The following is a 27281-nucleotide window of genomic DNA, read 5'->3' as shown; positions in this document are numbered from 1 at the left end:
TGTAATTAGCTAGTCAAATTAAAAAAGTTCATTTTCACGAAAAACAATATTAATCACTCCATTTTTTTAACTTTACATATGTAATTACCCATGTGCCAAGTCTGTTTTAAAACTTAGCTGTGGCCATGCAAAGAACACTGTTACATAATATACAGTACAGTGTTTCCACAAATAGTGGAGTTATACCACTGCAGGATGTTAAACCTATCAGAATAGATAACTGCTGTCCCAGGCAAAAGTAATATTTAACAATATAATTAATCACGTTTGTATAATTCATCTCTCTCTCTCTCCATATATATATATATATATATATATATATATATATATATATATATATATATATACATACATACACATACATACATACATACATACATACACACACACACACACACACACACACACACCCTTTAAGTTACTGTGGAATTATGCCACTATTTGAATGCATTATCAAAATATTTTAACCACAAGTTACTTTTTAATTAAATTACAATCATTATTCAACAACCCATGCTCTACATTTTCCACATCAGCATGAGTTGTTCACATGTGAAGGATTCAAACATTTCATAGCATCGCCTAAGAAGTCATACAAAAAAATAGCAATCAAAACAAGTCTGAAAAGAAAGCATGCATTCTCCGGGTGACATACAGACATTTAAAAGGACTCTGTAAGTACTGTACTACAAAGTAAACTACGGGTCAAAAGAAAACTACTAGATCCCTAGAGGACGTCTTTCGGCGACAGGCAGTGCAGTGGACACCTCACAGTGGCTTAATGGTGTCGCAGTGGGCAAATATTCCTGCAATAACAGTCACAACATGATGCAGTCTGTGTGCACACTCTGACCTACTTCCATTCAGGCTCTGCGTGTAAGCTTTGTGGATCACACACACAGACACGCACACGCACACACACACACACGCGCGAGAACATCACGACCAGACAAGGAGTCTTTTGCTGTTTGTGTTCACCAGGCTTAAAGTGCAGCCCTCAAGTCTTTTGTTGTGCTTCGAATGCCAACATGACATGAACATCCTTCCACGGCATGCGTGTGCTGTGAGGAATGACGATGGCGACTTTATTTGAAGAAGTATCTAACTGTTGAGGGTGAACCACTTGGCCACCTGCGGAAGGGGGCAAAAAGGACCCCAGTGCATTGTGGGTGCAGGAGGCGGCTTTTTGCCTTTGTGCTAATCATCAATTGAATTTTATATGGCGGTAACACGATCATAGTTTTTGGTTTGTGCTTGGTGAGATTTTAGCAGGCACTTGACAAAAAGCATGACGTGATGCTTGTGCTTTAAATGTATTCTTAACATGAAACATTAAGAGCGGGGAGCACCGTAGCCTTGTGGTTAACTTGTCTGGGGCGCGGTTTAGAGGTCAGGCAGGTTCAATGGAAAGTGAACGGTGCCCTGTGACAGTCCAGGGTGTAACTCACCTCCGACCCTAGCTGGGATCATCTCCAGCGCACCCACGACCCGAATGGGGACTACGAGCGATAGAAAGCGGATGACCAGTCAATCAGTTTGTCGTCTTCCCTGAGTCACACTGTCTTACGTAACATCCGTGCAAAATGTAACTTGCTGATTCGGCGATCTAATGCAGACACAACAAGAATGCGTGCTCGCTCCTCATCTTGTATGTGTTTGACACTTGTAGTTGTCTGACACATTGACGTGACGCCGATGGGAGACGGGGGTCACATACATGCGGGGCCTGCTGGCAGACAGCCGAGCTGCTTCTCGATGATGCAGCGCAGGACGTTGTACCTGCGGAATACAAGCACTTATGAATCTAGAGGAAAGTGCCATTTTTGAATGACGTACGCCGATAGCTGGGCCTATGAAGTGCCTCCCCACACAAGTCCGTATTTAACGCATTATTTCCAAAACTGGAGCTATGACCAAACAATTGGTTCAGCATCATCGGGGTGGGGGTGTACAGTCACTAGCTTGCATGAGAACCCCATCAAAAATAATTGAACAATTGGGTTTCAAATTTGTAACCTAATTCTCTACCCTTGGGACATCTTGACTAAAGCGTGTCAAAGAACATATTAATATCTACATTTCTTTTTTAAGTTGAAAGAAAGGCAAAATGACACGCGCTCCTGTACCTTCTCCTTAGCTTTTGCACCTCTCTGTCCTCCTCCTCCTTCAGCTTAATGATGAAGCTCTGCAGCACAGGCATCTCAAACTTGATATACTGCGCCACCTGGTGGAGGGAAGGAGGAAACATTCATGAGCTATCAAAAAAGGCGGCTAACTCCTGTATGATGTTAGCGTGCATGCAGATGTTTACATCATATGTGACTTCTTCTCCCAGGTCCTCCTCCATAAGGAACAGTTTGCACACCTGCTCGCACGGACCCTGCATCACCCTCAAAACCAGAGGGAAGTCACTGCGCTTGAGCTTCACTCGCTCTGAAACACACATGTACACTTTTTAAAACTGTGTAATCTTTATGGCATTTAAAAATTCCATAACATGGGATGGGCGATTGCAGGCTTCATTTGAAATGGAGCTAATGAATGAAAACGTTTACTGCAGCTGAGCTCACCTCCACTGGCATGGACAAGGTAGAGCGCAAAGTCATCCGGGCTGTTTTCAATCTTAAACTTGTTGAGGAGAACTCTCAAGACCTGAGGAGTCGTCATGCAGCTGTTGATACGAACGTTGGTCACCGAGCCAAACGCAGGCGTGAACACGGCAGTCTGAGACGCACATATATCAAAACAGGAATTTAACTACAGCAGTACCTTGACTCAAGAGTTTGCTATGCATCAAAGCTCATAACGCTAGGAATTTTTGTGATTTAAACAAAGAACACTGCACGTTGATGTAAGGTATAACTGTTAAAAAAATAATAAGAATGTAAAGAACTCAAGTGTAATCAATTGCAAAGGCATTTGTGACGCAAAAAACATCTTCTACACACATACCATCAGACCCCTGAACAAACAACATCATAATCTGTCAATTGCACTGTGGAATATGTTTTTTTTTTAAAATCTTGCTCACTTGAACATTTACACTGTACATTACCTCTTTAAACTGTTGTACTTGAATAGTTGAATATATTTTTCTTTTTGTACAAATTAGAATGAACTGTTGCCATACACAAACTTTTTTTTTCCAAAATGTCCAATTATTTAATTACTTTTGACTCTGCTGAGTGCCCCCCCCCCCTTTTTTTCCTTCAGTATTCATCCATCAATATTTTTTGTTTCTTTGAGATTATTTGCATAAGTGGACTGAGACTTCCAATGTGACAAATTCTTGACAGTATGTCTTCCATGAGTCAGGAGCGTTATGTTCTTTGTGAGTGTTTTCATATTTATTACTGTATTTTACTGCTTGACTGAAATGCAGCAGCAAATGTGCTTGTTTACCCCCACTTCACGCACATAATTTACTCCTTGTATTTACAGTAGAGCTGCCTCACCTTGTGGTTGTAGAAGTGTCCATTGATGGAGAAGCGATGGCGTCGGATTTTCCTCTGATCGCTAGGGGAGCGGCGGTGGACCCGCCTTAGAACCCCGGCGTCACTCTTGGTTCTGAGGAGTTGAGCTGAGTTTTCACTGTCGTCTGTTGGGTCAACGACAAACAGACAACCACATAAAGCATTCAAAATGAGTTGTTTGAGTTGCACTACTAATACAGACATTCACCTTCAGCATGCTCCTCCATCACACCGTTGCCTTCCGATTGGTTGTCAGGCGGCGTCACCTCCACAGGAGGCGTAGTTCCGTGCGGAGTTTGTTGACAATCTGCGCTGTTTGGGGAACTGGAAGGAGGTCACGGATTGACAGTTTGTTACTATTTGGAATTTTTACACGCATTCAACAGAAACTCCACTGATTGGCCATAACAATAGGCACAGCCATAATCAATAAAAACATCCATCCATTGACTTTCTACAGTGATGCTCCTTCATTAGGATCCCAGGTGAGCTGGAGCCTATCTGAGGTGACTTTGGACAAATGGCAGGGAATGTCTTGAATTAATCACTAGTCAATCTCATGATATAAGGCTGGGGTGAGCAAGGTATGGCCCGGGAAAAGACATGTAGTTCACCATTTTTTCAATCTAGTCCACTGAAAATTCACTTAACCAAAAGTCACCAAATATCACAGTTTACATATATTTATTAATTTTAAAAAACAATATCGTAAAGCGCAGCTCAGTAGAGCAGTGTTTAGCACGTCCGCCTCACAGTTCAGGGACAGAAGTTCAAGTCCAGCTCTTCATGGGGTGGGTTTGCATGTTCTCCCCGAGTCCGTGCGGGTTCTCTCCAGGTACTTCGGCTTCCTCCCACACATGCGTGGCAGATGTATTGGACATATTAAATTGTCCTTAAGTGTGATTAGGCGCGTGAATGCTTGTTCGTCTCTGTATTCCCTGCAATTGGTTGGCAACAGATTCAGGGTGTCCCCCGCCTACTGCCCGCAGTAAGCTGGGAAAGGTACCAGCAAGCCTGTGACCCTTGTGAGGATAAACAGCTCTTGAAAATGGGTGGATAGATAGCTAGAATAAGGTCATGTTAAAATAAACTAGTTTCATAAACATTTCCCACCTAATAAGAACATACAAGTGAACCGAATATGAAGGTATTTTTGCCACCAATGACCTTCAACATGTGAAGGTTTCCGGTAATTGTGGTGTAACCTGATCAGTGTGCACATCTCACCCTTGACTGTCCAGAATGCAACCCGAGTGCCAGGACGTAGAGGAGGGAGGGGGTCGGATGCGCTCGTGGTCGTCCTGCATCTGAAGCCTGATTGGTCGCCGCAGGCCCCAAAAGATGTTCAACAGGCCCTCCACAATCAGCTCCCCCTCTTCCTGTTAGGAGGATCAATGAATTACACTCCGCTGGATCGAAGGCCTGTCGGCCCATTTATGCGGTGTGTAAAAACGCAGACAACGTGACATGCGTACAGACCTCTCTGTGCCTGAGTTGTAGATTCTGTCCTTCATAGTATAGATTGTAGGTTTTCAGATGTGAAAGTATAGTTGCCCTGGAAACAGAGTCACATCTCAGCAACTTGCTTTAGCATGTATCTTTGGCTGGATTAGACTCCATCAATCAAATGACACAATTCGGATTTTTCATATCTCAGAAGGCACATTTGGGATTGTGCCACACATAAATTGAAACATACTGCATGGACTTGCAATCGGACTTCAGACTGGAATATTCTCAAGTTCAGCGTTATTGCATAAATTGGACTCGCAATATAAACTGAGCAATTTACAATCAGCTATATAGTACTATACTATACTACAAGTTATGGTCGTAAAATATTTTAACACAATTTCAAACTCACTCTGTAACACCCCCCTCAACATGAATACCAATCACATTGCTCATTTTACCTCTAGAAACTGTTGGGTCCCAGGGACTCGCAATACTAAAAAGCAGCGGTGGACTGTCGGAGCCAGCAAGGCCTTCTCTGCTGGCCTAACATAACCTGACATCATTATCATAAAAGTTCTAAGTTATATATATCATGGATGGAGATAGGTTGTAATTGCTGATGTGGGTTTATTGATGTTTAAATGCTCCGGAAAATAGCCAGTGTTGTACACGATTAAGGTGATGCAACGCCCAGTAGTGCGTACATGTGCTTCTTAAGGGTATGTATTCAAGTCGGACATCACTGAAGGCGTAAGTGTGAAATGCACGGACCGCCACTGCTCAAAAGCTATGGGTCCCAACAGAAATGTTTGGTGTCCCAAAAATTGTGCAATAAAAAAGCACAAAGTAGCTAAAATAAATAAAAGAAAAATAATACATGAACACAACGGCAACTCTTTGAAGCTAGCTATGAACTGTATAGCTTTTATAGTATGAAATAAGTTTAAACAAAAACTTAAAAAGCGGACAAGATACAGTGCCATTTCAAAAGAAATAGCAGAACCAAAATTAGTAAAAAAACGGTTGCCTTATAAATACTATTTCTCAATACATTTAGTAAATTACGAAAAAAATATAAAAATAAACATTTTCAAGTGAGTAGCCAAATCATATGTGCAAAGCATGAAACGTGTGCCGGTTTGTCAATCTCTGAGCATATCGGGGCACAATCGTAACAATGTTTAGTACAGTATAGACAATATATTAATTCATTTACATGTAAATTAGTAATGTGTGTGTGTGGTGTTTTAATTACTAATCATTTGCTTTCTGTTCCGTACCATTAAAATACAAGATTAGGACCCTCAACAATATTTAATATTTGCATTATTGTTTAAATTGGTGTGATTACTACCAGGTTTTGCTCCCAACATCCTGTGCAGGCATGTTGGTTCAGAAATTCACATGTTAATATAGATAATGAACATTAAAAGAATCGTTTAAAGTTGAAAGCCTTTACATGGAAACTGGGCACTTTCGCGCGCAGTTTATCCAGCCTGGTCGCACAACAGTGGTTTGTAAAGAAACTTGAGTCGCTTACTTGCTGATGAACTTGTTCTCGCCGACCTGAACACCATTGTGCGTGCCATCCATGGTCACACTGCATGGGAGGAGCTGATGGGAGAAACAAAGGAGGTGCTTGATCATTACAGCCACAGTCTTATGACTCCTCATGACTAGCAGAAGAAGAGCTCCAAAAAAAAAAAAATTGTATGACAACTATTTCCTCCGAGAGACTTTGGCTCACTGAACACACACACACACACGCACGCACACACACTCTCTCAAACAAACACATAGTTGGATGTTTTGGCCACCACAACCATGTCACTTCCTTTTCCATGTTTTCAGTGTGTTCATGCCAGCAAGAAAAAAAGAAGCTTCTGTGAGGGTGAACAGGTGCAGGGACACATGCCGAGCCAAATTCTTCTTTCAGCTGCTCCAACAAAAACACATGCAACCAGCAGATGAATAAAGAAGTAAAGACTACAGAGCTAAAATATCTGTGAAACAGGTGGATATTTTCTAATTGTGAGCAAGTATTCACACCGTTGCTATTTCAAAAACATTGAGACAAAAACTTAGATGATGCAACAGAAGTGGAAAGCTAGTAGTGGTATGTTAAAAGCGCATTTCCACTGTAGAGGTTAAAACGGGATTGTGTGAACATCTGTCATGATGTGCAGAGGATGAATCCTCCACATGGTATTGAAACATTTCCTCTAAATCACAAGATTTTCAGACAGCAGCCTGGCAGTTAGTTGCCTGCCCATCAACACATATTTGATCCTGCGCAGAGTATGTGAACACTACCATCGGTGATGTTTTGACGAGTAACCGGCTGAGCAGATAGCGACTTACTAGAGACCTTATCTTTAAAGTGAAAAAAATGAAGGTAGACATGATAAACACGTCTTTTTCTTTTCTTACTGCAAAAATGGTAAGTTAGTTCATTTGTCGGAGGGGGCCTTAAAAGAACTAAAACAACTGTTCACGCAAGTAAATACTGTCTATCTTTGCAAAGCTTTGCATATAGTATTAAACTAGAGGAGGCTACGTTCTTGCTTTAAATCTATGATGTGTAATTGTCTTTGTTTTATATTTAGTTTGACTATCCTTCGGTTGGGAGTGGCGACAAACAGCCTGAAGCCCCTTAGGTGAAGAAGCATTTACAATCTGCCTGTAGTGATTTGAGTCACCCGCCATTACACAGATTTTATCATTTCATATCTCAAGATTGCACTCACAAATCAAAGCGAGACAAAAAATGAGTAATGGCTTGCGTTACAAAAAAAATAGCTAACCGATGTTAAGCCAACGTTGTTTCAACTGTTTTCATTTTTTGTTTGTTCTTTTGTTTGTTTGTTTTTTGTTGTTTTGTATAATGGCGTGTTTGAAATCAAGCATTCATTCATTCATTCATTCATTCATTCATTCATTCAAGGAAGCATTTAATTACTTATTAGCCGCCAAAAAACACAGCAGAGAATTCACAGAGCAATGCATTACACTGATTTGATGCAACGTACAAAAAGATAGCGAGAGCATGTACGTGCCAATACATATAAACAGTGTCGTCGAATGTGTGTTTGCGCGGGTGCATAAAGCGAGTCTGATCTCAAGGGAGCAAAAGCACACACTTACAGAGGCAAGCGATGGCATATAAAGGAAGTGCTCTCCTTCCGTTGTATCACTTCCTCCTTTGCTCGCCCAGCCACACAGGAAGCTGACACACAGCCAAGACTTCCTCAATCCAGTGTCAACGCAGATGAATTTAGCACCCACACCCACAGATTATCTATACACACACGCATAGGGCCACTATTTTAGCATGCAGACACACCACTGCTACATAATCTGAACATAATCAGTTCTCAGAATTGAATTAAATATTAAAATGCGATTAGCCAAAAGCTATCAATATTTCAGCACTTGTATGTCACACCCCAATGGTGGTACATACAAGCCGGAAGGTCAACCTTCAAGCTACAAAATGGAGGTGATTAGAGTTTAATACAGCTGATGCGGTCAAGGGCAACGATGCCTGTGGGCTCATTATAGCGTATGGCTTCAATTGATGCTGCGGAACCTCAGCTCATGTGCGCTCAAGAATAGGCTCTGTTAAAGCTGAGTATACAAAAACCGCTGTTTGACTTCTTGCCGAGTGTGTGTTTAATGATCTTTTAGCGCATGACGATCACACCAATACACTTGCACAATTACGAGTCCGGTCCCTTAATGAGATGCCCGTGGTAGCACCAAGACTGACCTTCACCATTGATGACATTTTCAGATCCCTTTCTACTAATGGTTCAGCTTGGATTCAACTGAGTTCGGCATTGACAACACAGGATTCGCCATCATGAACTGTGAACACGTTGAACCTTTACGATTGTTTGCCCGACTGTTTCCCCAGCAGTGAGCCTTGAGGAGGAGTCAAGGGTTTGAATGGAAATTTCAGTAGACCGAATTCTCTCGTGGCTCATTATGGCATCAGCCAGTAGTCGTCTAGCACCCCCCCACCCCACCCCCACTTTTCGACCCTCTGCTTCCCAGCAGAAGCATGTCTATAAACTGATCGGATTCAAAATTTCTCCTCTGCATTTCCCATCCAAACTCTCACCTTTTGTTGGTGATTGTGGAAAAGTGCAAATCATTCTGAATGTAATTCAAACTCTTGACCACGGCTTCCATCTTCCCTAACCCCTGCTCTCACAACGACAAAAACATACGCCTTGTTTACTTTTTTGTTTCTTTTTACTGCTATGGTCTTTTTAGTGACATGAATAGCTTTTCAAAGCCTCCTTCCAATCCTTTTAACCCTCCAAATTCTGCAGTTGGCTTCTATTGTCATTAGCGTCATAGCAACATCAGAAACATTGAACCAAATATATAGTTCCTCCTGCTTCTCGTTAGACATGGCAGGAGCCGTTTCAGTCTTGGCAGGCGTGACTGGAAGAGAGATTAGGTAATCTGAAAAGATGCTACCACAGCAGCACAAACAAACATTAGCACGAGCAGCACTATATATTTAATGCATACATGCCACTGAACCGCAATGCTACATGTCTGGGGAATTACGGCAGAAAAAAAAAGAATCCCTGTATTTATTCTTTATATTGTCATTCATCTACATATCCTATCTTTTTATTTATTTATTTTTTTTAGCTACAAGTATAATGGTTCCCAAGTTGTGAGTTCAAATGGCACATATTTTACATGAGACAAAAGAAATTATTGCAAGACCAAAAACAAAACAAAAACGTCACGAGACAAAACAGTTTAATTATGTACTTACTGTGGTGTGGTGGAAGAGTATATTATTGCTCTGCAAGTCACTATTTGTCAATGGCATAAATAGATGAACAAAGTAACATTGTCATAAAGAAATTACTTTCAGACCATTCAAAGTGAAATTGCATAATTTGGGGGGGGCATTTTTAAATACCATTTAATTTGAAAAACAATACATTTTGAAGAATCACTAGACAATGTCAGGAGCTTATTCTAGTACTTTGTCTTAAAAAGCGGTACAGTGGACCACAAAAAAACTAAAAGTCCACAATGACATTTACACGATTAATAGTGGTGATAGAAAACAAAAATATAAAGCCATAGTGATCTTATACGTTTTGTTTTATAAATGAAATAAAAAAGAATCAAATTACAGTCAACGGCACATCCCTATTGTATGCATTTGCAAAATTTACTACATATTTTTTTAAACTATACGCCAGAGAAATAGTAACTTTACTGCTGGCTATTATATAACCAGTCACAGCCGAGGCACGTTCCCACTATGATGCCTCTCCAAGCTTTAGACGCAGCCCACACTTCATGATGGGTATATTGAGCTGGCATCCATTGAACAAATGTCGCCCCCCCCCCCCCCCCCCCCCAAAAAAAAAAAAAAAAAGCACACGAAACTGAGTCTCTTAACGATTTCAAAGTGTTTGACGAAATCAAAGCGGCGCACGCACAATGCCGCAGTGCATTCAGTCATTTTTGAAGGGCAGCTTACCCCAAACTACGACGACGTCGGCGGCGCCGTCAAACGCTTTCAGTACGATTCTTCTCCCGCCGACGTTTTGCTGTGAGTCCCCGGTCGAACTGACTGGCTGGCTTCTCGATTCTTCCGCCCCCGGTCGCCTTAGCGCTCACACTCGGACAGAGCAAGCCCATCTGTCGCGGCTGGTGGTAGAGCTCGCTCGCGCCTCCCTGGCAGCCAATCGGCAGCCAATCAGCAGCCAACCCCCCAACGACTCTATTGTCCACGAAGACGCACTCACACTTGAATGAAAATCCACGGAACAATGGGCGAGACAAGCTGCCAGATAGTGAGCAACCCCTCGTTATTCGGAAAGCGCACGTGGTTTGCAAATCAATCGCCGGTTCATTGAGATGGGATGGTTTTTAATTAGCTTAGATTTTAATTTGCACTTTTTTTTCTAAAACGGGAGATTCAGTTGTCTGGAAAAACTACAGTGACCTACATTCACAACCTACATTTTAGGTTTTGCTCAATGAAATTGTTTGGAATTGGAGGGCATTTGGGTTTCAAAACTCTTGCAAAGTAAACCACTTTTCTGACACTCTGCTGCACAACAGGACATCAATGATATTAATTCAGCTTTCTGATCAATGGCACAATTATCATGACATGATTTAATAAATTTACTGCAATCACAGGATTGAAAACCTGCACTCCATGTTAACTTTCTCTCAGAAGTAGAAACTATCTGTTTAGCCAGTTGTTACTACTTACCAAAAGGATCAACTTGCCATACTTATGTGAATAAGAAAAACAAATGTCTTATTCTGATAATAGACTATGCATCATAGGGTTGAATGGGGTAGAGAGAGAGATTCAAGTAAGGATAGCTTTCATAAAAACGTGAAGAAACAGAAGAAATGACATACCTATTCTTTTGGAAAAACGGTTTCATGAAGTCTAGCATATGTGATTCACTGCTTTCCTCTGCTTGCATGTAATGAATAACAATAATTCTTTGAAATATAAACACAAATGTTCCCATGTTTGCAAGAGACAGGAATGAAACAAATAATACCACAAATATTTAATAGAAATTCCATTTGAACTGTCATTTGAGATTTGATTTGGTCATTACGGCGTGTGTGGGACAAGAGAAACATGTCATTTTAGGGGGTACTCCAGACTTAAAGGGACAATGTGTAAGATTTAGACTTTTTTTTGTTTTTTATTACGGGCAGCAGGAGGTGCTGCATTAATCATTGCCCGTGGTTATAACAGACATGGCGGCCTCCGGAGAAGTGCCACCCCCCATGTAATGTAATTTCATGATAACTAGATCCGCGATTATATTTAAAACATACCGTTGGTCGTTAAGAACACATTTAGCAAGTTTTTGAAATGTATAAGCTTTTTATAATATTTTACTTACCCTCTCCAAATTTCATTTTTTTTTTTTAATTGATTGCACAGGTTGTAGGTCAAATTAATGGGAAGTTTTGAAATCATTTCCCCAGGTCATTTTGTGATGTGATGACAAAACCTGGCATTTGAAAAGGGGTGTGCAGACTTTTCAAATCCACTGGATGTACCATAATAGTTGTTATAATACAAAATGACTGTGTGGAGACAAAAAAAATGGAACAGGAGTTAAATATCTGACTTACTATACAATTTTTATTCAACGGGAGGATGTGTGAAAACAGGCCCATTCATTTTGGGAAGTTATCACTACTACTCCATAAGCATAGTCACATAAAATTCTCAATAATTAGTCATCAATTAACAACAGAAACCGAATGAGTTCAAATGAAAAGCTTGCAGATTTGCATATATTAACGCAGAGGTCTGCACATATATTTGTTTTAGTATAAAATGAAGATCTCCCTCCCAAAAAACAACAACAACAAAAAACAACCCTTCATACATTCTGTGAAATCTTATTAAATATTAAGAGCAGAGAATAAACCCATTTTTTGTTGCTACAATTAGTTTTCACAATTTATCTTCCAAGCTCAAAGCGTGGTAAATATACATGTACTCTATTGTTTAAATTCAACTTGTCCTTTCATTTTTGTATTTCTGGTAAAGTGTTACAATCAAAGCAATTTTTAAAGTTAAAACAAGAAACTTCCTAACTTACAATACAGCCCTCTAAAAATAAGACAAGAAATTGGATCCAAAAAGTTTTGTTTTTCTCTTAAATTAAAGTATAACAAAACAGTGCATTTCCAGCATGATTTAAGATTAAAAGATATGATTTCTTTCTTACAAATATTTGCTTGCAAAAAATTATATACACATATATATATATATATATATATATATATATATATATATATATACACATATATATATATATATATATATATATATATATATATATATATATATATATATATATATATATATATATATATATATACTTTTAAAAAGAAAAAAATTCCAAGAGCAGTCACAAAAATAAAACAGGTAGTACACCAAAGAAATATTGTACAATGACCGTGTGCTTCCGGCCGTCTTATTAAGAGCCGCCTGCTGGTTCGTCACTTAAACCAGTAAACACGTCCATGGAGGATGTCCAGGTTTATAATCTTTTTTGACACAGTTATGTGCTTCCACCCGAATGAAGTTGCATTCAGGAACATCAAGCTATGCTGTGATGAAGTTGGTTTTTGTGACAGCCACATCTTTGGTCAGCTCTTAAGAAGGAGACCAGGTGTTTGTTTTCTCCTGCATCCATAAACGTTGACGGGAAAAAATCTCCGGTGGGGTAAACAGGTACACCAAACACAAGAAGACTTGTTGCGGGACAGCACAGGAAGGTTTGTGTGTGTGTGTGTGTGTGTGTGTTGGAAGTGCCAACATTGCATATGTGTGGCTATGACTGTTTGCATGTAGTGTGCTGACTGCTGTGACCAAAAGTATGAGATGTTTTCAGCAACAACTGAAGAGCCGAATTGGTTGATGGTCAAGAATTCGGTCTATTGTGTGGCCTTGATTATTGATCGAATACCGTAAATCCCCAAATGTAAGACGCACCTGTGTATAGGACACAGCCTTAATTTTAGGGTCAAATTCTGTACAGGACGCACCAACGGTTTGGCAACACTGCAAACACTACAGCAAAACTGAATTAATCTCATATATGTAAAATTTCATATTTTCTTGTGTTCGTTTCTGTAAGGTACAGTCTATATTAGTTGCGGGTTAAGTGTGTTTCAGATTTCCCACATTGTGAGCGGTCACTGAACACTGCACCAGTGTAAAACGTTGAATGCGCTCTATGCAGTTTTTCTTTTTCCTCGCGACGCAGCTCCAAGTTTTGCAAGTAATACCCCGAGTGGCGCACCATCCGTGTTCCACCAAATTCATGATTGCGTGTATATGCCAAAAGATAATTAATAAACGAGACAAATGGAATACTTTTTTGTGTTCTCTAACCAGCGGACCTTGCCACTCTTCACTGAATCAGCTGGAGACATCATAACTTTTACACGATCCTCTCGGTTTTAGTCATATTCCTGTGTGTGAACAAGGATGGAGTCAGATGTTGGTTCAGTTGGCTCACTTCTTTTATTGGAAATATTGCAGTAACAACCTCAGCTCACACGAGCTGCTGTTACCTGCAACAGGCAATGGCTGCTAACAGCCAACTGACTTCCACCCTCCAGCTCATCCCATTATGGTAATATCTGAAAGTAACATTATGGCCGATATAAAATTGCGCATCAAAACTCGGCTTATGTGGCTGACGGATCAATCTTCCTTGAATGGTGGGGAAAAAAAATCTCGTCTTTAAGTTACGCTTTCAAGGACACACTTATACTTTTGGCCCTCATTTATTGGCGAAAAAAAGTGCGTCTTATATTTGGGGAATTACAGGGAGTTCTGCAAATTGTGATCAGGGGCTTTTATTGCCCAATTGCAGATGGCGAGTACCTTATTTGTAAATAAATGTTGGTGAATATTGAAATATATTAAACCGGTATATTGAAATTCAGTGAATCGCAACCATTGTGTAGTGAGACAACTTGTTTGGCATGCGTATCCAAATTTAATGTCCATTTGCCTACTGCTTACAAATAACGGGAAATGCCATAGAGGGGTTAACTAATAGCATCGTGTCATGATGTAAATTTTTAAGCAATGGATGTGGAACAAAAATAATGAGGCAACATTTACATAAATAGAACAATCACAGGCATATACTGTATTCTTAATACTCTGTGAAAATCAAAGAATATTACTGTGGCTAACCAAGTTTGAGAGTGCCTCCATGAAAAGTGTATCTGTACTGTATGTTTGTACAATGCTGCTCCTACTTGGCCAAGCCATGCACACCAGGAGCAGCACAATGTTCACTGAATTAAAGTAAGAAATAAAAGTAAAAAATAATAATAGCAACATTTTTCAATTTCTTTACATTCTATTGTATTCAATTGACATTAATTTTGTTTGTATAAAGTACAATATTATAAAGTGCTATTTTTCATATTCAAAAAAGACATTGCTAACGCTTATGTTTTGGATCGTCCCCCACCCCCTATTCATTTGAATGGGCAAAATATGATTTGCGATATGATCGGTTTGGATTTATAAACCTGGTCATGCAAAAAATTAAACTCATATCTCAAGGCACCACTGTAATAATTCCGTCTTCAGTTAAACAGGTCCGCATTTCATCATTACTTCACGTACATTTTGTGACAGTTGTTTGGTGGCGTGTTCTGATGTTTTATAATGTAAAATTTGGTGCACTAAATATTGGGAAACTGGTATAATGGGATGTGAAAGTGGAGAACAAATACAGTACATACAAAGAACATAATTAAATGCCCATAAATGATTAATGTCCTTGCACATGATCGGCCACGAACAGTCAGGTAAGTTAAGAGTTAAGGCCCAGCAGTATTATGTGGTTCACGTGTCTGTCTTCAGGTCTGTTCTTGAAACATAAGGTCAATGGGATACTCTTGGCACCTTGAAATGTAACGGAATTGTAAAATGGCGCTGACAGCTGGTGTGATTTTTTTTGTTTTTGTTCCAGCAATAATGGCAGCTGATGCTTTGTATGGGCAAGTACCAGTTCAATTTAGATGAAGCTGATGCTGGCTTGGCTTGTGGCAATCGTGAGCTTTTATGGGGCAGCCACAGGACTAATAAATCATAAATACACTTTCAGCATTGTGCTAGCCACATGAAGACCTGCTTCAAGTGAGCTCTGCACGCTAACTTTCCTTGCATAAATAAAGAAATAGATTTAACAAAGAGATATGAAAATAAAGGCTAGTTTTAATGGAAACGACTTATGCTTTTTTGGTAACAATTTAAAAATTAACAAACATTTTGGCTTAGTATTAACAAAAAAAAAAAGTTGGATACAATATTTATTACTTTCAAGTAATTTAGAGTAATTGTGCTATCTGGTGTCACTATTACAACACGCAGCATGAAAATGAAGACTGACTGCATGAGTGAAAAATGTTAACCGACATTAGCGACGCACGTTCCAATCGAGCCAGAAAACACAATATTCTCTTGTTCAATTCCAGTTGCCCAATCGAAATTACAGTAGTTGACGCCGTTATATGCGAGCAGGTGTGCAGACGGCTGGGTTGTATAGTGACCCTGTAAACCAGTAACAGAGTATCCACACAGAAGGTCAGCGAGGCCAGCAAACAGTCAAAGACATTAAAACGACTTGTCTTCGATAAGGCCACAGGAGGTACAGTACGGAATTGCTTTCGGAAGAAGACGCCAGAGAAGGGGGTTCTCTGGCTCTTGCTGGATTTATCTTCACTTCCGCTATACGGATTTGCAAACGTGATCAGATGGGAGACAGTTAAATCAACAGGCAATAAGCCTAGTATCAACTGTCTCAAGTGATTGTGTCTGTGACCTCTGCTCGGTCTCATACCGGCATTGAAATAATGTTCAGTACATCCATTCTCTCGCTCCAGACCCGCTCGTGTGGTAACGATCACCAGAAACGGAATGTACAATGGCATAGAAATCTGACTACACGTTGCAATACAAACGATTCATCTATTTCCCGAGGTCATCCATCGCTCATTTGGGTCACGGATGAGCTGGGGCCTATCCCAGATGACTTTGAGGGATAGGAAGGCTACAACCTGGAAAAATGCCTTAGCAATTGCTAGTAAATCGCAGAGACCAAATACACAAAGAACCATTTACACCTAAGAACATTTTAGCGTCTTTGATGAACTCAACTTTTTGGAATGTAGAAGGAAGCTTGCGTTATCTGTAGAAAACCCACACAAGCATGAGGAGAACATAGAAAACCCCAGACGGGAAGGTCAGAGCCCTGATGTGAATGGCTGACCTCAGAACTGTTAGGCAGTGTTGAGTAACACTTTGTTACCATGCCACTGTAAAATGAGTCATTTACAAATCTGAAGGCTGGTTGTCAGATGAGTGTGAACACTCACAACGGAGCAACAATTGGCCTAAGCCAGCACAAGACAGACCAAAGCTAACCAAGCATTAATCACCCTAGCCAAGAGGTAGAACAGAGAAAGATTAATTGTAACAACAGGATAACTCTTCTTATGCTGTGCTATAAGATGCCGTAAGGGCATTCAAAATCCTTTTGGACTTTCGCAACATTTTTGGTTGAACACAGAAGCCAGAGCCACATTTTCTTTGTGGTTGCAAGACTACACAGAAGGCCAAAGATTCAAACGCTATCTGAGTGTTTCTTTACCTTAGTCGATGTTTACGGAACATTTTATGACAATTCATGAGTGAATATAGGTAGCGGAAGTGAAGATGACTCCAGAAGACTTAAAAAAAAAAAAAAAAGTCTATTGGAGCTGTTGCAAAATAATCCCTTTTTACAGAATTCATAGACAGCCAATGAGGGTGCGCTTATGTAAAATACAGAAGTTGCATCTAATACTGACAACCAAACGTAAACTGTTAGACCAGGGTTTCTCCAATTCTGGTCCTTGAGGGCCGTCGTGATGTTTTATGTCTCTCCTGATGTAAGACACCTGATTCAAACGCTCATGATCATTATCCAGCTTCTGCAGACCCTGCTAATTGTCTGGCCATATAAACAGGTGTGTTGCGGCCAGGAGACCTACAAAACACCCAGGGGACTGGCCCCGGAAGATCAGGATTGAAGACCCCTGTGTTAAACCGTGCAATTTAGCATGTGTGGAAGTCAGACTTGCTTCATGGGAAGTACTACCTCAAGCAAAAATGATGGAATCACCACTTGGAATATGTTCATTTCATGGGTTAAATTCGTAGAAAACAAATAGCAGATCACAGACAGGAGGAATTCAAGATGTTTCTAGTGGCAAGGTTTTGGCTTCGAGAACAAAGAATATCAGGAAAAAAATTTGGTAGTCATGCACCAGATCTATTTTTTCTGCAAATTTAAACAACTGAATGATCACGTTGCGAGACAGGTGATTTCATCATTTTTGCCAGGGCCACCATTTTTCGTCTGTGGGATATTCCGAGCTGAGCGTGGAGTGACATTCACAAAAAAGGAGTCAGCTACAAAAAGAATCACAATGAGTGCGCCGGCGCTGAGAGCGCCTGAAACAGACTACGACTAACCGGACATGCTTTCAAACACTGTTGGGCTAAACTAGTTTTAGCAGGGCAGTTGGTGTGTATCCATGTGGTTGCATACGTGAACGGCATCAGGTCCTTGCGAATTTTCTTGCATAATTCTCGACTGGCAGATTAACTCTGTCATCACTGTATGCTCATGTGGATTAAAGTGTCGGCGTAAATGGATCTATATAGCCAATAAATTAGTGTGCATACTGAGCACACATGCAAACACACCAAGCCGAATTTACGTGGTAACATCTACAACTGCGACGTGCGTTAGCATGCTAAAAATAGCATAGTGTGAAATGGAGAAAAAAAAAAAAAAGTAAACACAGACTGACAGACAGACAGACAGACAGACAGACAGGCAGACAGGGCATAGCGTCACGCGTCATCCGTACACTCCGCCATCCTGCGTTGCGCCCTTGCATCCTTTTCTTTCAGTGAGTGACACTTCCCTTGCTCCCGAAATTCACACCTCCTATCGGTGGCTACGCCATACTCTCGCCGTGTGCACCCCCTCCCTCGCCCGCATTCCCGTGTCCGCATCCGCTCCCCCACTGGTAGCCGGCAAAGGTGGGGCTAATAGGGAGGTACTTGAAGAAAGAATGCCTACGGATGAAGTCCATTCCAAAGGGCAGGTCGTAAGATCGCATCCCCTCCAGCTCCGCGGCGCTGGGACCTGAGCCGCGTTTCAGTTTCCGGATGCCTCGCTCCTCGGGAGATCCTGCAAAGAGGTTAAACAGGTGAAACACAAGTCGACAAGAATTTCCTGCATGCTGACATATTTTGAACGTCGCTCAACGGAATGTTGCAAAAATTGCATGAAAATCAACGCAATAAATCCTATTAAAATGCATCTCAAAAATCGTGACTGTAATGGTCCAAAATTTGGACAAAGATTATTTTTGTACACAAAACCCACACGTCCAGCTGCAATCCCACAGAAATGTCAAAATCACTGCATTTTGAAATTTTACATGTTTTAATCATCTGCTGGACATTTCAGATCCCTAGCACTTTTTCCCCATTGATTCTTTGACGATATAAATTTGTATTTATATAATTTGTAACACAATGCCACATGGGTTAAAGTTACATGTCTAACACAGTTACTACAGTATGAACATTATTTTCTAAAAATGTCGTACTGACTAAATGGCTCACCTGGAATAGTATTGTCTAAAATAAAAGCAACTGAACCTCCGACAAACATTGCGGTGGTGAGGAGAACGTTTAATACTTGGTCAATCTCAGCAATTCCTGAAAAAATAAGACAACACATAACAATTTCAATGGCAATAACTCAACAGTAAAATTTAGTATCCTTATAAAAATCACAATAAAATCGCATTAATTGGCGTTAATTGTGTTATAGGATTAAAGGTGGGGACAAAATCTTTAAATAAATACAAAAAGGTGCATCCAAATAAAATTCATTTCTTTAAAAGTCTTATCGCTTGGTTTCAAACGTTCACTTGAAAAATGTAAACTCAAAGAATCACTTTACTAACTTGATTGTTAATTATTTGGATGATTATAGTTTACAGAAAACAACCCCCACTTCCTGCAGTGCACATTTTGCGCAAGAAATTAAAATATTTCTCAGAACTCCCTGCCCCCAGGGGAAAAAAAAAAAAAAAAAAAAAATATATATATATATATATATATATATATATATATATATATATATATATATATATATATATATATATATATATATATATATATATATATATATATAAACAAGGTGGGAATTGGCCTTGTGAATAATATTTTTCTGTGTTATTGAATTTGTATAATATACAGGTCAATATACCACAATATACCTACAATATATTGTTAATGGACCTATATATTGAGACATCAGCTGCTTGATTTTGATTAATTGCATTAACATGCAATAATACATGAGTGCCACACGGTTCATTAAGTTGCAATGGACTTGTACACAATATATATCCTCATCAAATTAGAAAATTTTACCAGACTTTGCTTGCTAAAATCATCAGTGCCCTTTAAAACGAAATTAAATTAAATAAATAAATTGTACAGTTACTGAGTGGTTGTGCCTGAACTAATGGTGTTCTCCGCTGGTTGCTTCTGTGACATAAAGCTTTTTTTCTGCTCCATTTCACATAATGAACATTCCTAACAATCAGAGGAAATTATCAGAGGAAAATATTTGCCGTTGGTCCGCTGGACCCACCTGTGACCAGCGGGTTCTGTTTGAGGTAGCTTGGCAACATTAAGCCAAAAAAGATGGAGAAGCCCAGAACAAAGAGGTTCCTGGAAGAGTTGAGGTCGACAAACTGCAAATTGGAAAGTCCCACCGCCGTGATCATGCCAAACAATGTGCAGAAGAGAGCCCCCAGCACGGGGTCTGGCAGCGAGGCGAACAGGGCGCTGAATTTACCCACGAGGCCAAGCAGCAGCATCATGGCGGCGCCATACTGGATCACACGCCTGCTGCCCACCTGGGCACAAGAAGAAAGCAGACTCATTTATTTTTCTCACGATTTTTTTTGCCAACTTCGGATGTTCACACATGAACACACACATGAACATTTACAATGTTTTGAACTTTGTAAATGTTTTGAACTTTGTCATTGCCATCTTGTGGCAGATTAATGAAGCTCACTTAAAAGTCACATTTTTGTTTACAAACACACAAAAAATGGGTCAAAAGCAATTAGCTGGCACCCTAGTAGATCAAGATAACACTGCGTTACATAATTAGAATTGTCGAGGGTTGAAACTTTCATCTGAGCGCCATATAAATGAATGGCAAGTGTGAAATACCTTTGTTATTCCAAGGACACCGATGTTTGGACTGGAGGAGGTGGAACCATTTCCTGTCCCAAAGAGACCATCCAGCACACAAGAAATGCCCTCAACAAATATGCCCCTAAGAAGACAAAGAGTGCTTGGTGTCCAAAAATTCCTTTGAAGAGTGAGACAGAGGCTAGCCGATGCTTACCTATTGATGGCATGGATGGGAGGAGGGGGGGCACATGATAGACGGGCGCAGGCGTAATAATCACCGATGGACTCAATGATGCTGGCTACTACGGCGCTCATCATGCCAATTACGCCTGCGGCTGTTACACTTGGGAGGCCCCACTGGACTGAAAGATCAAGATTTTTATTATTTTGAACACACAGCTTTAAATGTGATACAAACACCTATAAGTACTTATTGTATAGTGCTGCTGCGCTAAAAATCATGACTAATGAGTGGAGAATTTCACGTGAAGCAGCAAATTTAAAGCGGGATGGTCCAAACTTTTTCTTCAAAGGTTTGTATCAAGAAAGATTAAAGGATTCAAGCGCCGCTATTGTGATGATGTCCCTCACCTTAAATATATTTATCATGCGAAACCAATCCAGCGGGGTGGGGAAGTATATAAGAAATGACATCAATCTATGTATCATTAACTTGTACTTAACAACCACAACGTTTAGAACTTTACAAGACCTTTATTCAACAAACTTGTCCATGTGTTCCGCCATTACCAACCTACCAGCTTTGCCTGAAACACACTGCACTGCATGTCCGGAGCTTATGTCAAACGAACGGTAGGGGGTGCTATAATACTGTAAAACAATGCAATGCAGTCCTTCAAATGAAAACGGGGTTTTGTGCTGACGTCAACCCTGTATCCTACAGGTACGGATAAACTTAACGTGAGGTCTTCACCTCATCATGGATACTGAGCATGCTGATAGTTAATTGAAATACGAGCAAGGATTTCTGTTAGCCGAACTATTTCTACAGAAAAATTTGGCTTAGTAAAAATAACCCTAAATTCCCGATAATTCTGTAGCAATGCTAACCCAACAACAGCCGACTTCCAATACGTAGCTATAGTGCTTATGATTTTAACAAAAGAAAAAAACATTAAACTCATTAAAGACGATAAAAAGCATCCGCTATACGTAAATAAAGTAAAGAAAGCGTAAAGGCAATTTACCTCAAACTTTGTCAAATCCAGCAATAAGTGGGACTATAATGGGTAAAAAGGCATAGTTCGGCTTAGACTTTCTATTCTTAACATTGTTAATTTATTCCCCACAAAAATATCACACTGGTGGGAAGCGCAAAATTAAAGGCACAAAAGCATCACATCCAACTGGATGATGCAGGAGTGTCCGAAAACAATATAATAAAAAAAAGTCATTATCTTCTAGATAAAGAAAGAAAACCCCTACAAATGATAGGGGGGCAGTAAATCGACAGCCAGTAAATGGGCCCCTAGTCACAGCTTGGACACCTGTGACTTAAAACATATTTAAAGAATGCTGTTTAGCAACATGCTTCAAGGAGACACTCACAGGGATAGGGGATCTTGAACCAGGGTGCAACCGAGAGGATCCCCTGGCGTGCGTCTGTGCGGGCATAGTAGCCATATTTGTCCTTTTCAGGCGGGAAGACATCCGTTACCGTGAAAATGAAGCACAGTAGCCATGACACCAGGATCGCCATGATTATCTAGGTGCAAGATGAGTGACAAAGGCAATCAAATACATTTGGACAATGTAACAGAATGATGTGAGATGTTTTTCATAAGATTGAGTGAAGTGATCATTCAAACTCAACTTTATTAGAAAATAGTTTTAAATGGATTAACAGAAACTAGTTGGTCATGAAAGCAAAAAAAAACAAAAAACAAAAAACAGAAGGCCTTAATGGCAGGGAAGATCAAAGGGAAGAGGAAAACTCCCGGTTAATGACGCTGTTTTGGCATGTCTCAATGAGGTGTTGTCACTCCGGCCACCTCACAGAAAAAAACTTCTCTCTATGCCGCTGGATGGGACATACTTTTGCGTTTCCTTCACCTTACTATAAGTCATTTCTATTGATATCAGTCATGTCAGGCTACATACTGATATTGAATTAATGTCCAGCCCTAGATTTGCAGTGCACGGCAACTGTAGAGTCACATTTTTCTTTCAGCAATGGAAAATGGCTATTGATGATACAATAGCCCACTTGGGATAAAAAGTGTGCTCACTGAATTGCAACTAAAGGAAGGTGCATCAACCCCGCCCATATTAAGGAATAAATATATGTTTAAATAGTTACAGCATCTATACTTGCGAGTTGAATGAAACAAAATAAAATAAAACAAAACGAGGGCTTGGACTAATTGTACCCTCCACTGATATAATAACTCCAAATTCATATTTGGATTTTCCCATGATTTTCCGCCAAAGATGTGTTGCTTCAAATGTATATTACTGCTTTCGCTCATGCCCAGCAGGTAGAACAAGATACACAGCGTGATGGCAAACTTGAGCGACGCCTTTCCAACAAGACCAACAGAATTGACAAATCATAAAATGATTAAACATTGAGTAATTAAAACACACAGGCTAAAATGCTTGTGGAATAAGACTTCTGTAAAATGCAGCAAGGGGACCGACTTAAGGGTGCACTTACAGGGAACATTTTGAACACCTGCAGCCTGTAGGAAGTCCAGCCTTTCTTTGCTTTGTAGACCGGCAAAGGGAAGTGGACATTTCGGGCATACTGGGAGAAGAGTAGCACCAGGAAAATAGTCCTGAAAAAAAAAAAATAAGTGCTTGGTTTAAAAAGTCAACGCTGGAGTTTGCTCGGAATTTTGATATTCAGTGTAACTAGAGAGATTTAACAATTTTGGCAAACATACAGAGCAATTTAGTTGCACGGTGTCTTCAGAAGCTCTACTGGAAAGTTTACCAGTCAAGTCAACCAGTAAAAGAGGCAAATAAATAAAAGTTAAATCCACTTCAGAAGCGAGTGCTTTTGCTATTATGTACTGACTTCAATAACCATCGATATACTTGCTAGATTTTTAAAGACAGCAACAGTTAAACCCTCGCTGGTAGCAGCATTCTTGACCTTGTACATGAATTGTACAATTGTGAAAGACACATGGAACGTGGGCAAGACTAAACTAGAATGCTAAATCACACTACAAACGCTAAACTTCAGAACTCTTCTTTTGGCTGCGAGTTATTGTTCCGAACAGACGGCTGAATTTCATCATGAATCATCATGCTTAAAGATTATGCATTGATCCTTGTATATCTGCAAAAAGACCCCTCAGGCCACACAGACAAATCACTTAACCTAACCGCTTGAGAAAGTGCAAGTCAGTTGCCATCGCAAGCTCATCACGTCGGTTGCGAGAAGCCACCCCGCGGCTACGGCACTAAGAGCCATGACACAGCAGCCGAGGATGTGACTACCCGAGCAGGGTAAATTTGACAAAGTTAATCATCATACTGTGACTCAATTTACAATACTCACAAAAAGTTTGGTCCTAATGCTGAATTTCCCTTTGTACACATCTTATGTGTACATACGTAAAGTAAGCAGAGCCGGAAAACATGAACGTCTGAACTTACAACATAGCGATGCCCCAGTGTTTTCCCGCCCTCTCTCCTGCCGCCTGGAAACCAGAGAGGCCGATGAGGGCCACAGTGGGGGTGATGGTCAGCGGTCCAATGTACTTCAACAAGAGCCCGGGCAGACCCAGTGCCCCGATGCACACCTCCACCAGAGATGACACAATTATCGCGCCTTGGATCTGAAGAAAATAAAAATGAGTTGGACTTAAATTTAGGTCTGGCACAATTACACTCGCACACACGTCATACAGTATACCGTATGGGAATAAAAGTAGCCATCCAGTTGTCATCAATTAACACTAAAAACATCTTGTTTGCAATCGGTGTATTCTTGGGCTAGTCCACGTTTGCCTTCAACGTTTTATTTTTCCAGATGGTTCCTGCTGATTGACTAATTTAATCAATTTGTTCTGGTGTGACTCCCTTTCATGTCACATTACGTTTATGTGAGCAGTCACTCATTGGGTTTGTATAAGCAGAATATTTAGATGGTTGGGAACCGGCCACATCAAGTCACATGTGTTTGTTGATGTGTGTTGGCAGAACTCCAGTTCCTGTTTGGTAAGCAGTTATTTAAGACATTTGATAACGTATTACGACAGTGCTGACTTAAGGGTCTTATTTTCAACTCATGTAATACCGTTTTCATTTCTCATTTTGCTTTGTGTGTCTTCCAACTACTTCCCCGCAAAACTTTCAAGTGCGTGTATGTTTTTTTCCGATTCTCACTTCTCGTATCCTTGGATGCCAGATGTGCTCTGTGTGGAGAATCTCTGTGCTGTTTGTGTCGAGTATCGCTGAGGAGAGGAAAAAAAAAAAAAAGGAAGATTAAAATGTTAAAACCATATTACTAAACGTGATCGTACACGCAATCTACCTGCCGTTCACTGCAATAGATGCTCTCACCTGTGTTGTTACACTTCCACTTGTCCAGTGAGAGAATGGCTCTGGCTGGGGCAAGGAAGGCAAAAGCACTGGCCTGGAACAAAGGCAACCTTGGACAACAACAAACCCTCAATTAGAAACCCTCCCTAAAACGGTAGGTAAAATAATCCATGCATTCACTTGCTTTAACTCATATCCTCCTTGCTGAGCTGAAGCCTACCCTTGATAACCTTTAGTGTGAGGGGCAAGGTCAAACACTTTACTGGTCACCAGGCAGATCAAGACAGCAGGCACACAACTAAGTAGACATCTGAGACTTCTGTATACCTAACATACATGCTTTTGGAAAGGGATTAGTTTGCAATGAAAGATAATCAGCGGGACCTAACGAAAAGGTCAAATTCTCTCAATTGAAAGGAAATGTGTTATCAATTATAAATGTGCTTTTGTTTCTCTATCTATCTCAGTCAAAGGCAGACCAATAAATACACTTCCATTAAATACCCTGCCAGAAGAATGTATCTGGGTGTTGTTACCAGAGAGGGAGTACACACAACAAAAATTTCCCCTAAATTAAATAATAAATTGGATGGATTCAAGGGGCACGCTAATGGGAACGACTTGAAATAATGATACATTTGACTAACATGTAAGTTGCGTTTGCCTATAGCAGATACTGGGTAGCAATACAACAAGATAAAATGGTTTCCTTTTAGCAAGATAGACACGTTCATTAACTAATACTTTTCCGACTGCCCATCAAAACTGAGCATTGTGTTAAATAAAGGAATTAGTTGTCATTCAACAGAGCCAATATACCTAGAGCTATATCCAGTCTGTGTACAAATAGGCAACCAAAAAGTTATTTTTCCATTGAATTATGTGAAAATTACACTTGAATTACATGTAATTATACAAGAAGTACAACAATGGGTTTCAGCATCGTTCACATTGCATAACCGCTACGTCTTTCACACCAGCTTCCTGGAGTCACACTCGTGCCAGGATTACTGCGCTCATCTATAGGGCTCTCGGTACTACTGTGTTCACATATACTTAGGCACTATACTCAAGCACTCACAGGAGTGGGTAAGGGGCTAAGAGTTTTAAATGACGCCAACAGCCATCACTTCTCAGGGCTTAAGTGTGGAAGAACAGGTTTTGAAGTGGTTGTGAATGGATGTAGACTGTTCTTAGTGTACCTGCAGCCCAGCGTGGTTTGTAGGAGAGTTGTGATCCCCACGCAAAAGAAAATGGTCCCGATGAGCTGGCTTGTGGCCCACTGGTCAAAGCCGACGCACATGGCTTCGGCGAGGAGGAATGGCACTGCTATAGTTCCGCTAAAACATGTCAAATAATGCTGCCAACACAACAGTGGCATATAGTTAGGCGCAAAACATTTTTATTCTACCATATTCCCAACTTAATTTACCAGTCGCTTTATTGGTTTAATTTACACCGGTGTTTCCCAAACTATCCTGAGCCAAGGCACATATATTTATTATACAAAAAAAAAAAAAAAAAAAAAAAAAAATTCACAGTAACAGCATTATACTAAAATAAGGAGAACTTTGTTTCAATTTACTTTCGGATAAGTGGCTCGAGTAAAAGTGGGTTTTGTAGAACATAAAGCTAGGATTCTTATTGATAGATTGGCAACAGTCGGACACACGAGTTTACAGTGCCTTCAACTATGTAATGTAAAAGCATTTAATTATTACCTGTAGGCCTAAAAACACACATAGGTACCAAGGCGGAGTGTCTTCTATGATATAGATCATGTCCATCCTCCTCGGGTCAGTACTGTCTGAGCTGTCCAACGTCTCTGAAATTGAGCTCTATACACACACGCACACAAACACACACACACACATACAGTACAGTCTTCTTAAATGTAATTTTCCATAACACGTTACACTTATGTAATGAACCTCTTGAATAGGAAGGCAAACTTTCAAGTGTTGAATGATCACAGGACTTAAAAA

General features: G+C 40.2%; 2 protein-coding genes across 5 annotated transcripts in view; both read right to left on the bottom strand.

The window, feature by feature from the left end:
* Positions 1–459: 459 nt before the first annotated feature.
* Positions 460–10692, bottom strand: rassf2a (Ras association domain family member 2a). 3 transcript variants are annotated; one of them, XM_088431278.1, is made up of 11 exons: positions 10450–10692; positions 8073–8226; positions 6469–6542; positions 4953–5028; positions 4701–4852; positions 3682–3797; positions 3456–3598; positions 2571–2724; positions 2312–2433; positions 2127–2224; positions 460–1779 (listed from the first exon to the last, which is right to left on the bottom strand). In XM_088431278.1, exons 2-11 carry the CDS (start codon positions 8088–8090, stop codon positions 1710–1712), a joined length of 1023 nt encoding a protein of 340 aa, XP_088287404.1. In that variant the 5' UTR covers positions 8091–8226; positions 10450–10692; the 3' UTR covers positions 460–1709. The 3 variants fall into 3 exon arrangements, with proteins under 3 accessions (XP_088287404.1, XP_088287413.1, XP_088287397.1); XM_088431287.1 differs by lacking the exon at positions 8073–8226 and having other exon boundaries at positions 10450–10690; XM_088431271.1 differs by lacking the exons at positions 8073–8226; positions 10450–10692 and adding an exon at positions 9727–9789.
* Positions 10693–12076: 1384 nt separating this feature from the next.
* slc23a2 (solute carrier family 23 member 2) overlaps positions 12077–27281 on the bottom strand; it is a 35242-nt gene continuing 20037 nt past the window's right edge. For both annotated transcript variants that reach the window (XM_088409768.1, XM_088409851.1), the window contains exons 5-16: positions 27018–27134; positions 26499–26656; positions 25318–25406; positions 25141–25208; positions 24409–24590; positions 23459–23579; positions 22351–22507; positions 20996–21143; positions 20818–20923; positions 20225–20492; positions 19183–19278; positions 12077–18742 (exon numbers count right to left, since the gene is read on the bottom strand). In XM_088409768.1, the coding sequence (XP_088265894.1) occupies positions 18507–18742; positions 19183–19278; positions 20225–20492; positions 20818–20923; positions 20996–21143; positions 22351–22507; positions 23459–23579; positions 24409–24590; positions 25141–25208; positions 25318–25406; positions 26499–26656; positions 27018–27134 (1746 nt within the window). In that variant the 3' untranslated portion in view covers positions 12077–18506. The remainder of the gene's footprint in view (positions 18743–19182; positions 19279–20224; positions 20493–20817; positions 20924–20995; positions 21144–22350; positions 22508–23458; positions 23580–24408; positions 24591–25140; positions 25209–25317; positions 25407–26498; positions 26657–27017; positions 27135–27281) is intronic.

The sequence above is a fragment of the Hippichthys cyanospilos genome, chromosome 1 (assembly GCF_059441005.1).
Source record: "Hippichthys cyanospilos isolate Australia breed blue-spotted pipefish chromosome 1, RoL_Hcya_1.0, whole genome shotgun sequence".
NCBI classification, from domain to species: domain Eukaryota; kingdom Metazoa; phylum Chordata; class Actinopteri; order Syngnathiformes; family Syngnathidae; genus Hippichthys; species Hippichthys cyanospilos.
This window is presented reverse-complemented; position numbering and strand designations above follow the sequence as displayed.

Excerpts from the sequence above, each read along its gene's own strand:
- rassf2a (XM_088431271.1), bottom strand. The coding sequence starts at position 9,783 with ATGCCATTGACAAATAGTGACTTGCAGAGCAATAATATACTCTTCCAC. Across the intron at positions 4,853-4,952 it reads TACAACTCAGGCACAGAGAG|GAAGAGGGGGAGCTGATTGT; the intron begins GTCTGTACGCAT and ends TCCTCCTAACAG. Across the intron at positions 2,725-3,455 it reads GACACTTCTACAACCACAAG|ACTGCCGTGTTCACGCCTGC; the intron begins GTGAGGCAGCTC and ends TGTGCGTCTCAG.